General features: G+C 37.9%; 1 protein-coding gene and 1 non-coding gene across 4 annotated transcripts in view; both read right to left on the minus strand.

Annotated features, from left to right (window-relative positions):
- TOGARAM1 (TOG array regulator of axonemal microtubules 1) overlaps window positions 1-14872 on the minus strand; it is a 91067-nt gene that overhangs the window by 22508 nt on the left and 53687 nt on the right. For all 3 annotated transcript variants that reach the window (XM_053927482.1, XM_053927483.1, XM_024573948.3), the window contains 3 exons: window positions 9602-9755; window positions 532-637; window positions 8-243 (listed from right to left, as the gene is read on the minus strand). In XM_053927482.1, coding sequence (XP_053783457.1) covers window positions 8-243; window positions 532-637; window positions 9602-9755 — 496 coding nt within the window. The remainder of the gene's footprint in view (window positions 1-7; window positions 244-531; window positions 638-9601; window positions 9756-14872) is intronic.
- On the minus strand, window positions 11279-11381 carry LOC112316999 (U6 spliceosomal RNA). Its single transcript, XR_002976068.2, has one exon. It is a non-coding gene; the product is annotated as a U6 spliceosomal RNA (small nuclear RNA).

The raw sequence follows: 14872 nt of genomic DNA on the forward strand, positions 1-14872 counted from the left end.
ACATTACCTTTGTCCTCCATTGATCAGAGAAACAATTGCACGTGCAGGAGTTACATTACTGACCATGGCTTTCAAGGCTTTGTCAACATCTTCTCTTATAAATGTGTTTGATTCTCCTGCCTTATGCAGCAAAACTTTCACTGTAGCATCTAGTTCTTGATCCATGCTCTTCTTCAGATAAGTGAAAAGATCACTTAAACACACGACAGCAGCTCGAGAAACTCCAGAGCGTAAATTTTTCACCTAAAAAAAATTTCCAAAATGTACATTTTGCTGATATTCTGAAAGAAAATCAGTAATAATGACTTTGAAACCAAAGTTACTGTTAAAGTAACATGTTTTAATATATATTATCTTATGCCTTAAAAACTAACATTTAATACGTTTTTAAAATGTTGCCAAGTAAGGCAACAGTTACTTTAACTACAGCTAGCATACTCACATCATCAGGGACAGTTTTTTAAAGATAAATGTGGCATATACATTCTCTGTTATTCAAACAATCCTTAACTCAGCTGAAGATAAGTTTACCTCTTGAACTACTGCAAAATTTGTTTCATGCAACTTTGTGTTCAATATTTCAGAATGGAAAGCAGCTAAGCATCTAATAAAATTCAGTCCCTCAATTTTCTTCTCCCTGCAGGAAAAAGAAAGAAATAACAAAATCATTTATTAAAATGGGGCAGGATGTCTTCTTTTCTGTGTATGAAATACTGCCAATAAAGATACTTTGTCTATTTTCCCTTATCATGCAGCAATCTCAAATAAAAAAAAATACATGAAGTTGTGTTTGCTCTAATAGTTCTCTTTCATGATTCAAAAGACCTAGGAGCCAAAACCACTACTGACAAACTTAAGTTCATGTTCTATAAATAAAAGGAACATTTTTCCCCTAGTGAGAATGCCGTATTATTTCTAGAGAACAGAGGGAAAGGAATGGCAAACAAAAGGTGAGGGAAGCAGTAAAACAAAAATGGGAAAACAAAAGTAACTACCCGTTACCTTGTTGGTGAATATATAATTCAAGAACCGAAAACCACCAACAAGCGGCTCTGTAATTTGTATTTCTTTTGCATTATCTAATGCAATGATTTTCACCCTTTTATCTCATGACACATACAAGCTAACTACTAAAATTCTGCAGCACACCAAAAAAATATATTTTTTGCCAATCTGACAAAAAAAATAGGCACAGTTTTGATTCATTCACAGCAATGGCTATTGTGTTGGCTGTTGTCATTTTTTTATTTGACAATCTCAGGAAAAAGAGGTCAGTGCCCCTGCATAAATAGTCAGGTACTGCATGTTCTACAAATTCTTGTAACACACCTGTTGAAAATCCTTGATCTAAGATAATGAGCCAAATGAAGGGTAGGTGGATACTAACCACAACAGGGTGGATTCAACTGGAACTTAGATACATTTCAAATTTGATGGTTTTCATCTTGTGGGTTTGACAATGTGAGCTAAGAGGAGATTCCTCAGTTGGTAATATTAATGGTGATTATATTTTAAAGCATTTAAATTCTGAGAAGTTATGGAAATAGAGAAAAGATCTAAAACTCTAAGATGGTAAGAGTAAACCTACTTAGTAACTGTATGGTTTGCCCTGGCCAGGTGGCTCAATTGGCTGGAGCATCGTCCCATGCACTAAAAGGTTGTGGGTTCAAACCCTGGTCAGGGCACATACCGAGATTGTGGGCTTGATGCAAGGCTGGGGCATGTACGGGAGGCAACTGATCAATGTTTCTCACATCAATGTTTCTCTCACTTCCTCTCTCTCTAAAATCAATAAACACATCTTTGGGTGAAGATAAAAAACATAACTATCTGGTTCAAAACTTTCATTTACTGGATAAGCATGAAACAGTTTATAATTACTGGGTAGATATAGAAACAACCCAATTCTATACACATGAAAGAAGGTGGAATTGAGGGAAGTAGAAAAAAAAAGAAATAGTGGCTAAATTTTTTCCAAATTTGATCAAAATTATAAACTCTCAGATCCAAGAACAAGCCCCAAACAGCATAACCACAAAAAAACACAATATTGGACATCATAATCCAAGTGCTAAGGTGTTAAAGGTAGCCATAGAGAAAAAGACACACAGAATACAGAAGGAAAATGATAGTAATTTCAGATTTCAGGTCAGAAATATAAAAGCCAGAAACTAACTGAACAAATGTAAGTGCGGAGAGGAAGAAAAAATCAACTTAACAAATCTTGATTACAGATGGAGATTTCAAAAGCCCTTTCCTCATACTTGATAAAACAAATAGAAAATCAGTAAGGATACAGACAATTTAAACACTACCAACTAATGTAATCTGCTTAACATATATAGAACACTACAACTAACAGCAGAACACAGATTATTTTCAAGTTTATGTGTAATGTTCATCTGAAAAAAATACAGTATCTCTGTACTCATGGATTTTATAATGAGAAAACTAAATATAAGGTCAGGTAGCAATATGGGATATTAAAAATAAAGCAGCATAAGGGGATGGAGAAAAATAACTATTTTAGTGAGGGACATGAAAGGCGGCTTTTCTGAGATGTTATTTGACAGGTACCTGAATGACGTGAGAAGAAAGCTATGGGAAAAGTGTTCAAAGAATGAAGTGCAAAGTTCACGAGGTAGAAATGAGCTTGGGTGTGCAGAAAACAGCCAGGTGGTTCTGGTGGGTAAGTAATGCAGAGAATGGTAGGAAAAAAGGCTACAAGAGTCAAGGGATAGAAAATGAAGGACCTTGTAAACCCCAGGAAGCAGTTTAAACATTTTTTTTTAGTGTTTTGGAGAGGATTAGAGGGTTTTATATGGGGAATTTCGTGGTCTGATTTGTGTTTTAAAAGCATCGCTTTGGCTGTTGTGTGAGGTGGGCAAATAACGGGTGCATGGAAACCAGTGACGTCACTGCTAGTCAGGTGAGAGGTAACTGTGGCTTAGGTTAGAAGAGTAGAAGAGACTGCACTAAGTCACTGGGTTTAGGATATGTTCTATAAATAAACAAACTGATGAAATGTGAAGAAAGGAGCTCTTTCTCTTCTCCTTCTGAACCCTATGATGTGAGTTTGGAATGTCTGACAATGTCCCAAAGACTGCTTATATTACCTTTATTCTTTTAGATTCCTTTTTCTTCTTGTTCTTGTTGGTTCTTGCATCCTTATGTTTCTTGATTTGATTCTTGGCTTCATCCACTCTACTGTTGTTTCCCTGTATTGTTCTTTATTTCAATTAGTGTACCCTTCTTTCAATGGATCTTTTTAATGCTGTTGAGGTTCTCACTAATTTCCTCACTAATAACCAGGGTTTTGAACTCTGCATCTGATAGATTACTTATTTCCATTTTGCATAGTCTTTTTCTGGAGTTTTGATCCATTCTTTCATTTGGGCTGTTTTTCTGTCTTCTCATTTGTATCTTTATGTTTGTTTTATGTATTAGGTAGAGCTGCTATGACACCTTGTCTTGGTAGTATGGCCTAATGTAGCAGGTGTTCTGTAGGGTCCAGTGGCACAGCCTGCTCTATCACCCAAGCTGGTACTCGAGGTGTGCCCTGTGTGTGGGCTAAGTACACCCTCCTTTTGTAGTTGAGCCTTGGTTGCTGTTGGCAGGTCAATGGGAGGGATTTACCCAGGCCAGTGAACTGCAAGGATTGGCTGTGACCACTGACCACCAACCTGCGTCCTCTGTGGAGGATCAGCCGTGCAGGGGCAGGGTGGTGGTGCTCCGACGGTTTCCTGTGTGGTGCAGACCATGGTCAGCCTCTACCTGTGTTTTGCCCAGTGCCACCCTGCCTGAGCTGTAAAGCACTTTGAAATGGCTGCTACTTGTGCTGGGCTTGGAGATTCCCAGGCGAAGATAAGCTGTGGACCTAGGATGGCAGGCAGGCTGGCTGGCTGGCTGGCTGGCTGCTGCTGCTGCTGCTGCTGCTGCTGCTGCTGCTGCTGCTGCTGCTTCTGGGCCTGGAGCCACTAGCAAGAGCTATGGGGGTTGTGGGCTCATTGAGTCTGGCTGTTGCTTATTTGAAAGAATTCAGGAAGTTGTGAAGCATAAGCCAAGACTACCCATTCTTATGGAAAAGCTACAGTTAAGAATTTCGGTGGGCCAGTAAGTTGGGTGGGATGGAATCTCAGGGGATACCCAGGGCAGGGCAGGGTGTTAGCCAAGTTGATGGAAACTCAGATATGGCACCTGTCAGCTGTCAGGAGAGGGCTCAGAAAGGGACAATGGCCTCTGCCTGCCTTTACGTCTGAGAGTAAACTGTCCCCAAGCTCTCTCCTTGACGCCAGACAATTCATGTCCTCCCCCTATGGTATTGGTGCCTTTCAAGCTGCTACCCTGGCGCTGGAGCTCAGAGAGAGTGTATCTGAGTAAGTCTGTGTGCGGGTTCTTTAGGGGAACTGCTTGGAACTCCTAAGTTTCTCCCACCAACTCAATCCCTGCTGTTTTTTGCAGCCAGAAGTTATGGGGACTTATCTTCCTGGCATTGGTGTCCTGGGCTGGGAGGCCTGGTATGGTGCTGGGACTCCTCGCTCCCAAGATATCCCTCCCAAATTTTTATCCACCACACATGGATTGGGAACAGTCTGTACCACATCTCCACCCTTCCTACCAGTCTAGTTGATTGTGGTTTAATTCTGTAATTTTCAGACTTCCATTCAACTCAATTTCTGACAGTTCAGAGTGACAGTTGTTCTAAAATTTAGCAGTCATTCTTATGTGGCTGTTTGAAGAGGAGAGCCACAATTATGTATGCCACCATCTTAACTGGAAGTCTCTCACTGATTTTTAAACAATTTCATTGATTCTGTTCTGCAAGACACTGATTTCCATTGTATCTCTAGTTTTTCCTTTTGTGTTTATTTTGGGCTTCATTTGCTGTTTTGTTTCTAGTTTAAGATGAAAGCTTACTCTTCTTCTCTGATCTTGGTGTTAGAGTGCTTTAAGTTCTCCTCTAATATAGATGCATCCCATTAATTTTTTTAATGTTTTATTCTTAATTCATTTCTAATTTAACTCGACTGTGGTTAGACAACAAAATTTGTATAATTGGAATCCTTTAAAATTACTTATTTTATGCTGTGTAATATGGTCTTTAAGTGTATTTTATTATGTTATTACACTTTTCCCATTTTTTCTTCTCTTTCTCCCCCTCTACCCTGTATCCTTCTTGACTCCAGCATTCCCCCCAACTTAGTTCATGTCCATGGGTCATACACAAGTTCTTTGGCTTCTCCATATCCTGTACTATTCTTAACCTCCCCTGTCTATTTTGGACCTAACAATTATGCTTCTTATTCCCTGTACCTTTTCCCCCATTGTCCTCCTGCCTCCTCCCTGCTGATAACCCTCCATGTCATCTCCATTTCTGTGATTCTCTTCCTGTTCTAGTAGTTTGCTTAGTTTGTTTTTGTTTTAGGTTCAGTTGTTAATAGTTGTGAGTTTGTTGTCATTTTACTGTTCATAGTTTTGATCTTCTTTTTCTTAGATAAGTCCCTTTAACACTTCTTATAATAAGGGCTTGGTGATGATGAAGTCCTTTAACTTGACCTTATCTGGGAAGCACTTTATCTGCCCTTCCATTCTAAATGATAGCTTTGCTGCATAGAGCAATCTTGGATGTAGGTCCTTGCTTTTCATGACTTCTAATACTTCTTTCCAGCCCCTTCTTGCCTGCGAGGTTTCTTTTGAGAAATCAACAGACAGTCTAATGGGAACTCCTTTGTAGGTAACTGTCCCCTTTTCTCTTGATGCTTTTAAGATTCTCTCCTTTCATCTTGGGTAATTTAATTATGTGTTTTGGTATGTTTCCCCTTGGATCCAACTTTTTTGGGACTCTTCAGCTTCTTGGACTTGCATGTCTAATTCCTTCACCAGACTGGGGAAGTTTTCCTTTTTTTTTTTCCTAATAAATTTTCAATTTCTTGCTCTTCCTCTTCTCCTTCTGGCACCCCTATGATTCGGATGCTTGAACTTTTATAAAGTTGTCCTGGGGGTTCCTAAGCCTCTCCTTACTTTTCTTGAATTCTTGTTTATTTGTTGTGTTCTGGTTTAATGTTTATTTCTTCCTTCTGTTCCAAATAGTTGATTTGAGTCCCAGTTTCCTTCCCTTCACTGTTGGCTCCCTGTATATTTTTGCTTTATTTCACTTTGTATAGCCTTCACTTCTACCTTTATTTTGTGGCCGTACTCAAATCACTTCTTCAAGCATCTTGATTACCAGTGTTTTGAAGTCTGCATCTGATAGGTTGGCTCTTTCCTCATCGCTTAGTTCTTTTTCTGCAGTTGTGATCTGTTCTTTCATTTGGATCATATTTCTTTGTCTGGGCATGCCAGTCTGCATTAATGTTTCTTCTTTAACTTATTGTTTGTGAGACTTACATAGTGTTCGACTTTCTGGTAGTTCTGGTTGTTTTTTGTTTTTAAATTGGTTGTTTCCTTGTTTTGCTTGTGGGAGCAGGTGAAGTGTATCTAGCTCCATCTCCATCTTGGCCAGAACTCACAAGCTACAACCTTCTGTGTATTTTTTGTAATATGGTCTTTTTTCATAAATGTTCCCTGTGGACCTGAAACACTGTGAATCTTATTGTTTTAGGTGGAATATTTAAACATGTGAATTAGTTTAATAGCATTCAAATCTTGTATATTCTTGATTTTCTTTCTACTAGTTCGATCAATTAATGGGAAAGCGTAACTGAAGTTCCAACTATAATGTTATTTGTTTATTTCTCCTTGCTGGTCTACCAGTTTTTGCTTAATGTATTCTGAAGCTGTTTTATGGTACATAAATGTTCAGGATTGCAATGTATACTTGATGAATTACCCCTTTTCATTATAAAATGACCCTCTATATTCCTGATGCAATAAGACAAAATTTTAAAATGGCACGACGATCCCTGTCCCCCAGTGTAGACACCTGTATGATACCCTCCCCTTGAAGGTACACAGATGGGATATCACTTCCCTCAATCATGATACATTATACGGCAAAAGGAAATTTACATGTTGTCACTGATTCTCTTGATGTATCTCTTCTAGCCTTCTTAACATGTGGATTAGAATTGGAACAATAGTAATAATGACCTTTCTATGAATTCTTTCTGTATCATTTTTTAATTACTTTCAATTGTTTAATTTTTTTCTCATTACAGGTTGTATTTCCTTCCTTCTTTGCATGCCTGGCAATTTTTTACCTTGGATATTGGTAAATATCCAATCACAGTGAATTTTACCTTGGATATTGTTATATTCCTATAAGTATTAAGTTATTAAGTTTTTTTTTCTTTTTTTGGCTCCAAAGAAGGGGAAGGGAGGGAAAAAGAGAGGGAGAAAAACACTGATGTGACAGAGAAATGGTGACTGGTTGCCTACCACACACGCCCCAACTGGTGACCAAGCCCACCACCCAAGCATGTGCCCTGACCTGGAATCGATCTTGCCTACCTTTCAGTTTGTGGGATGATACCCAACTAAGCCTCTCTCCTAAAAATATTTTTGAACTTTGTTCTGGGATGTAATTATTTGGAAAGTTTGCTCCTCTCAGGCCTTGTTTTTATGCTTTGTTAGGTGAGACCAATCCAGTCTTTAGCTTAGGGCTTATTCTTTCCATAGATGAGGCAAACCTCTTCTGAGTGTTCTACCCAAAGCCCTGTGAATTGTGAAGTTCTCCACACTGCTGGTAGAAATAGGACATATTCTTGGCCTAGTATATACTCTAGGGATTATTCCCTATAACTTCTTCGAGTGGCCCTTGATCTGGTTTCTGGTAATTTACTTGCATGCATGCCCTGACCAGTACTCAGCTAAACATTTGAGAAAAATCCTCTGATGGTCTCTGGGTTTCCTTGTGGAGCTCTACCCTCTCTGGCATACTGCCCTGCAAACTCTAGCTACCATGGCCTCCTGATACTCCCAAGCTCCATCTCCATGTCTGTTGATATCCAGATGGTTTCTCCCTCCTTGAGCCGTGACCTGGAAACTCTGCAGGAAGTCAGCCAGGACAACTATAGGGCTCACCTTGCCTATTTCCCATCTCTCAGGGGTCACTATATTTCACTGCCTGGTGAACAGTATTTTGAAAACCATTGTTTCACATATTTTGTACAATTTCTTAAAAACTTTCAGATGTGAAGGCAAATCTTATGTCTGTTAATCCATCTTGGCAGGAAGTAGAAGTCCAAGAGTTCTATTTTGGACATGTTAAATTTGTCTGTTGGCATCCAAGTGGAAGTGTCAAGGAGGCGGTTAAACTACAGGTTTAGAACTCAAGAAAATACCAGGGACCCAGATATACATTTATGAGAAACCAAGAGTATAGATGAATTTTAAAGGTATGAAATCTAGTGAAAACATTTAAGAAAGGTGTTGGTAAACTATGGTTCACAGACCAAATTTGGCTCCACCAGATTTTTTTTAATAAATGAAGTTTTTATAAGTACAGTTTATCGGAACACAGTTGTGCCCATTTGTTTTTATGGTATAAGGCTGCTTTTGCACTACAACAGCAAAGTTGAGTAGCTGTGACAGAATCATCTGGCCTGCAGAGCTTAAAATACTTACTAGCTGGCTCTTCACAGAAAGATTGCCAGCCCTGATCTATGGAACGAATGTAGAGAGAGAACAGCAATGGACTGAACTCTGGAGCACTCCTCACTTTTGAAATAAACAAAAGGGAAAGCATCAGAAAGTACTAAAGCAGGAAAGGAATCATGACTCTGATTTTCCAAGGTGAAACAAAAAAAAGTGTATTAAGAAGAAGGGAGTGTTGACCATATCAAATGTTGCTGAAGGTTAAGTAAGATGAGGACTAATAAATGATGAGTGCAGATTTAGCAAAATGGTCACTTTTACAGTTTTAGTGAGTTGGTAGTCATTGTGGGAAGGACTGAAAGCCAATTAAGCAAGATGAGAAGACAGCATGAGGTAAACAACTAAAGACAATGAATTAGCCTTTTTAAGGACTTTAGCTAAAAAAAGGGGAGGAAAGAAATGTGAAGATGTGCAATTTAGGCAGGCTTTTAAAAAATAAAAGCTATGATAACATTCTATGTTGATGAATATGATCTAGTAAAGAAGCAAAACTGATGATAAGGTATAGGATGGGGATGGAAAGAGATGCTGAAGGAACAGAGGAGTAAATGGGACAAGGGCAACCAGTGGATGCTCCAAATGAAGCAAGCAGGGGGCGCCACTGTCTTTATTTCCCTGAGTTGGGCTGGGCGTGCTGGGTGGGCTAGGTGGCTCTATAGCTGTATTAGTAATGGATAAATATTTCCAGGATTGCTGGAGGGTATATTCCAGAGAAACACTTGGAGAAATGGTGGTATTTATATTCTAATGCCAAAATGTTTTTATAATCTGTAATAAAGCTAAATTATGCCCTTATAGTATATGTTATAATATAACTGGTAAATACAGTAGTGCTAGAACCAAAGTTCAGCTACATTAATGAGTTAAAAAAATTCAAACTACCTAAGAAGTAAAATAATTATTTCTAAGACTATTTTAATAGGAAATGTTTCAAGGTTTTTAATTAAAAATTTATAGAAAAGTTTTGGAACTCAGCTTAGTTTTAAGTTAAGAATGGTGAACTTACCAGTCCTCATCAGCTAAAAGCTTCAGAGCTTCTATCAGTGCTATTTCTGGTTTGGAAAATGGTCGTAGTTCTGATGAATCCATTATTTCTGGACTATGAGGGACAGAAGGCATCCTTTCTTTATACTGTGGAATGGCTGCAGGAGATGCTTCACCTAAGATAAAAAAACATTAAATAAAGCACCAGGGAACCCTGATACAAAGGGATACAAATGATATTCTGATTATAGATCCTATAAATATTTCTTATAAGAACTAGTACTATTAATTTAGTGTCCAACAAAAATATAGTATCCAAACAGCAAAGCTATTTAAAACTTTACTTTTTATACACAAAATTATTAAATTACACATAATATAAATATAGGTGGGTTTTTCAGTTATGAATCATATAACAAAGACTAGCTTTAAGAACTAAGCAGCATATGATCCCACTTTGTAAAATCGTGAATATATACCTATTTTGCAATACAATGAATAACTAAAAATGAAGCTTCATGGCATCGGCATATAAAATTCTAGTTGGATTCTAAAAATATCAGTTTTTGCTATTGGCACAGAACTAATAATAATATATCACAAATTGTAAGCCTATATGTAGTAAAAGAACAATCTTTTTCCATAACCAACTATTTTCCAGATGCAAGGCACTGCCTTCGAGGTTGGGGAAACAAACCATCATCCCTGAGAGCTCATGGTGATTAATGCCCTGAGGGTACTGCACAGTGTAAGCCGCGAAGTGAGGTGGTGGAAAGGAAAAGATCAAATAGAATATGTAATGGCTTTTATAAAGGGGTAAATATTTATTAGCTATTTTTCATGTTTATATTACCCTTAAAAAGGTACTATTAGGCAGTAGAAAATCACCACCATAAAAGTATTTATCAATCATGCTATTTGTAAGAAAATGTTACGCGAAATACATGAGATACACAAATATACTTCACTTGATGCTGTATGCTAATTATGTGTTCAAATGCATTTAAAATTCAAAGGCGACAAGATATTCCCGATGTTAAGTTTGCTTTTACTAAATACTTTGTGCCAAATCTTATAACTGCTTTTAAAAACTTTACTACATTTAATTTTCTCAGAAAATCTGAGTTAGATACTCTCATTATCTCTATTTTGCTGCTGTGAAAATAACTGAGTTTAATAGAGGGTAAAAAATGTATTCAAAGTCTCAGTGCTAATGAGTGGCAAAGGCAGGATTTAGATCCAAGTCCACTACCACCTTTGATTTTGTATAAAGAGGTCTAAGGGAAAATTCCTGATTTCAAGAAATTTATCACATACCTGACAAGAGATATTCAAGTAGATAAATAAGGCATTTTGGGTTACTATAGTGATAAATTAGTAAGGTTTTGCTAAAATAAATCATACATGATGAAAATCATTTGACAACGGACATAATAAATAGTCCTAATTTTATTTTTCTTTAAAATTTTTTTAAAATTTTATTTACTGATTTTAGAGAGGGAAAGGAAGGGAGAGAAACATCGATTTTTGTTGTTCCAGTTACTTATTCCTTCACTGGCTGGTTCTTGTATGTGCCCTGACCAGGAATCAAACCAGCAACCTGGGTATATCAGGAAGATGTTCTAACCAACTGAGTAATTGGGTTAGGCAAAAATAAAAAAAAATTCAATTACACTTTACATTCAATATTATTTTGTATAAAAATATGGAGTATGGACTCACAAATTGGTGTGTCATCTTTGCACACGGGCCATGCTAATCTCTGTGTTGTTCCAATTTCAGTATATGTGCCACTGAAGCACTTACCCTCATTTTATTACTTCTGGTCATTCAGATGTATTCTCATTAGGTTTCATATATAAGACTGGTATGTATAAATAAAATCCTTCAGCTTTGGAATGTCACAACCCAGAAAGAGTAACAAATACAAAATACCAGCCATTATTTATTAAGATTTTGCCTGGCACTGTACTAAGTGCTTCACTTATACATTCTAATTTCATTCATTCAAGAACCCTATCTGATAGTTATATTATTCGTACATTATGAAGAAACTGATGCTAAAGTTTTAAGGATTCCTTTTCTATATCTACTCTACCTCAATTATAGAAAGAATAAGTCATTATGCAGGAGATATAGATAAACACCAAATTTTTAGCCTTGTAAGTTATATCAGTGGTCCCAACTCTCATTTTCACTTGAAAAAATGAAACAAAACTAAACAAAATTGTAGTCTGGAAATGGAGGTATATAGAATATCAATCTCAAGCAGTAATGATCAAACTAAGTAGTTTTTTTTTAAACTTCCCCTGTAGACTGATATTTTTATAAAATACAATAAAAGTGTCATGGTGATGTCAAACTGTTAAAATAGTTTCTAGAACTTTACTTTCACTTTTTATACTTATCTTGTTAAGCATATCCTTCTGTTCAAATAATACAAGGGTGGACTTTAAGGAAGCACTCTCCTTATAGTTCCTAGAAACAAAATCTGTGAAGCCTCCATTATAGGCAAAAATCACAAAATTAGTTGATGTCTCTAACAAGAATGAATATCTAAAAATTTATGATTTGTTGTTTTTTGTACTATTTGCTACTGCTAACTAGTAGTGGCTTAAGTAAGGAGTTTTGTGTGCTCTTCTCCTCATAAATTACCTGACATTAATAAATAGTGAAATTATTTGAGAATGCTAAAAGGTTTAAACTTCATGAACACCTAACACTTAACCAGTTCTTAGGGCCACATTTATCCAGTAATTTTATAGGCCAACATCTCTCATTAGGCATAATCTCAACAATTATTAGTTTTGAGGATACAAAAAAATTTTTTTCAAAAAAATTTTATCTTATTTTTTAAAACTGAGGTATGATCAACATATAACATTATATTAATTTAAAGAGTATAACATAATGATTCAATATTTGTAGACACTGCAAAATAATCACCACAGTAAGTCTAGGGACCATTGTCACCATACAGTTACAATTTTTAAAAGATTTTTATTCATTAACTATTAAGGAGAGGGGAAAGGAGGAAGAAAGGGAGAGAAACATCAACGTGCAAGAGATACATCTATCAGTTCCTCTCGCACGCCCCCAACTGGGGACCTGGCCTGCAACCCATGCATGTGCCTTGACTGGGAATTGAACTGGCGACCTTTTGGTTAACAGGCTGGCTCTCCATCCACTGAGCCACACCAGCCAGGGAAAATTTTTTTTTTCTTGTAATGAGAACTTATATTTTTTAAAGATTTTATTTATTGTTAAGAGAGGGGAACGGAGAAAGAAAGAGAGGGAGAGAAACATCAATGTGTGGTTACCCCTCACGTACCACCTACTGGGGACCTGGCCCGCAACCCAGGCATGTGCCCTGACTGGGAATCAAACCAGCAACCCTTTGCTTCGAAGTCAGACGCTCAATCCACTGAGCCACATCAGCCAGGGCAGAACTTTTAAGATTTACTCTCTTAGCAACTTTCAAATGTACCGTATGGTATTATTAACTCTAGTTGCCAGTTTGTACATTACATCCCTATTACTTGTTTAATTTATAACTGGAAATTTGTACCTTTTGACTCCTCTCACCTATTTTACCCCCCCCAATCTCCTTTTTGGTAATCATCTTTAGGATACAGATTTTAAAAAGTTTTCAAGACTTCTTGCATTATAAAAGAAATACAAGCTAGAAAGAACCTCAGACATTTATCTAGATCATTTCAAATCTCTTTTATATCTTTGAGAAGGTTAAATATGTTGTACAAGGTCATAGTGTCATACCTCAGAATCTGTAGGCTTTAGAACTTGTCTGTTGGGAACCGCCCTGCCTGGTTTCAGAGGCTGTAACCCCCCATGATTAAGGCTGAGTCAGAGTTGGGACCATAAGCCACTAAGGAGACAAAGCCTATCTCCCTGGAAGAAGTGCCACCTCTGCCCACTTCACCCTGCTTGGCCCTGAGCTTGGCCAGTTAGCCAATGACAGGTAAGAATCCTCAAGGGAGGATTAACCTAAGACAGGCTCTGGTCACCAGGGATAAGCTCGCAGGGAAGGACTCGGGGGGTTGTGGCAAAAGGGGGTGATGGACCCTCGCCGCTCGGCTTTGAAATAGCCTGAGTCCTCATTCTGTCTGCAAGAAGTCTCCTAATCTCTTGGCTGCTTTACTTCCCTGTCTGACTTGAGCCTGAAGCAATAACAGAGGGTGGTGCAGTCTTATGCTGGGAGGGGCGGATTCCCTGGGGAATCAGGCCTAAGGAAAATACTTACATTCCTGTGAAACCTACTTAATCTGTACCCTCAGCTTAAAAGATAAGGGTCCAGACCTGAGATGAGTCTGGAGCCTAAAGTTTTATGGCCCTCTGACTAATTGGCTGTAACTCAAAATAAGCCCTCAAAGTTCTCTGTAAATCCTGTATTGTTTAATCCTTACTGGCTGACAATGATTGATGAGCTTTATCTGCATTCCTATGCGAATGAACCTAATAAAAGTCCATAGATAGAAAGCTCAAGGCCCTTCTCCCTTGAGAGATTGGCCACCTTTCCTCCCCAAGCAGATCATGTCTTGGTAGACTTATTCTTCATCCGTGGCGGACGGCTGGGGGGGCGGGAGGGGGGGTTGCGTTAAAGTCCCCCGACATCTGGCGCCCAAACAGGGACCTGCACAGGCCAGAGGCTTCGAGCTACCATCGCTATGGATGGCCTTCATCCGTGGCGGAACCGGAGGGCTGCGTTAAAGCCCCCCGACATCTGTCAAACCCTACACTGGTTGCATTTTGATGAGAAAATAATGTTTCAGTGCTTGGTGCTTGCTTGGGACTTGTCACACTTGCTAGAACTTGTATGAATCACAATGCCGCCCCGCAAAAGAAAAATGCTTCATTGCTCAGCACTCATTGGTTTCGGCACTCGTCATGAGTTCCAGAATGAATTAACAACGAGGACCGAGGTATTTATCTATTTTTTTCTATACTCCCTTGTTTTCTTGGTTGATACCTAGACTTCAGACCCAACATAAATTTAAGATGGTTCACTATAGTTCATACAGTTTATTCCTCAGAAATAATTAATAGACAGAAATAATAGTCCTTACTGTCTGTTTTAGTTCCCACAATAATTCGTTTTAATTTCTGATTTTATACCTCATCACTACTATAACTAAGACCTATGGAGCCTGCTCTTTCTTGGCCAGGCACAGAACCTTATAAGTACTCAATTAAGAGTCTGAATACATGAATTATTGCAAGTTTTGAAATGTCTTTGTAAGTAGCGTTGGCAAAAACGTAACATTATAAAAGATTA

Source organism: Desmodus rotundus, chromosome 7 (genome assembly GCF_022682495.2).
Source record: "Desmodus rotundus isolate HL8 chromosome 7, HLdesRot8A.1, whole genome shotgun sequence".
In the NCBI taxonomy this organism is placed as follows: Eukaryota; Metazoa; Chordata; class Mammalia; order Chiroptera; family Phyllostomidae; genus Desmodus; species Desmodus rotundus.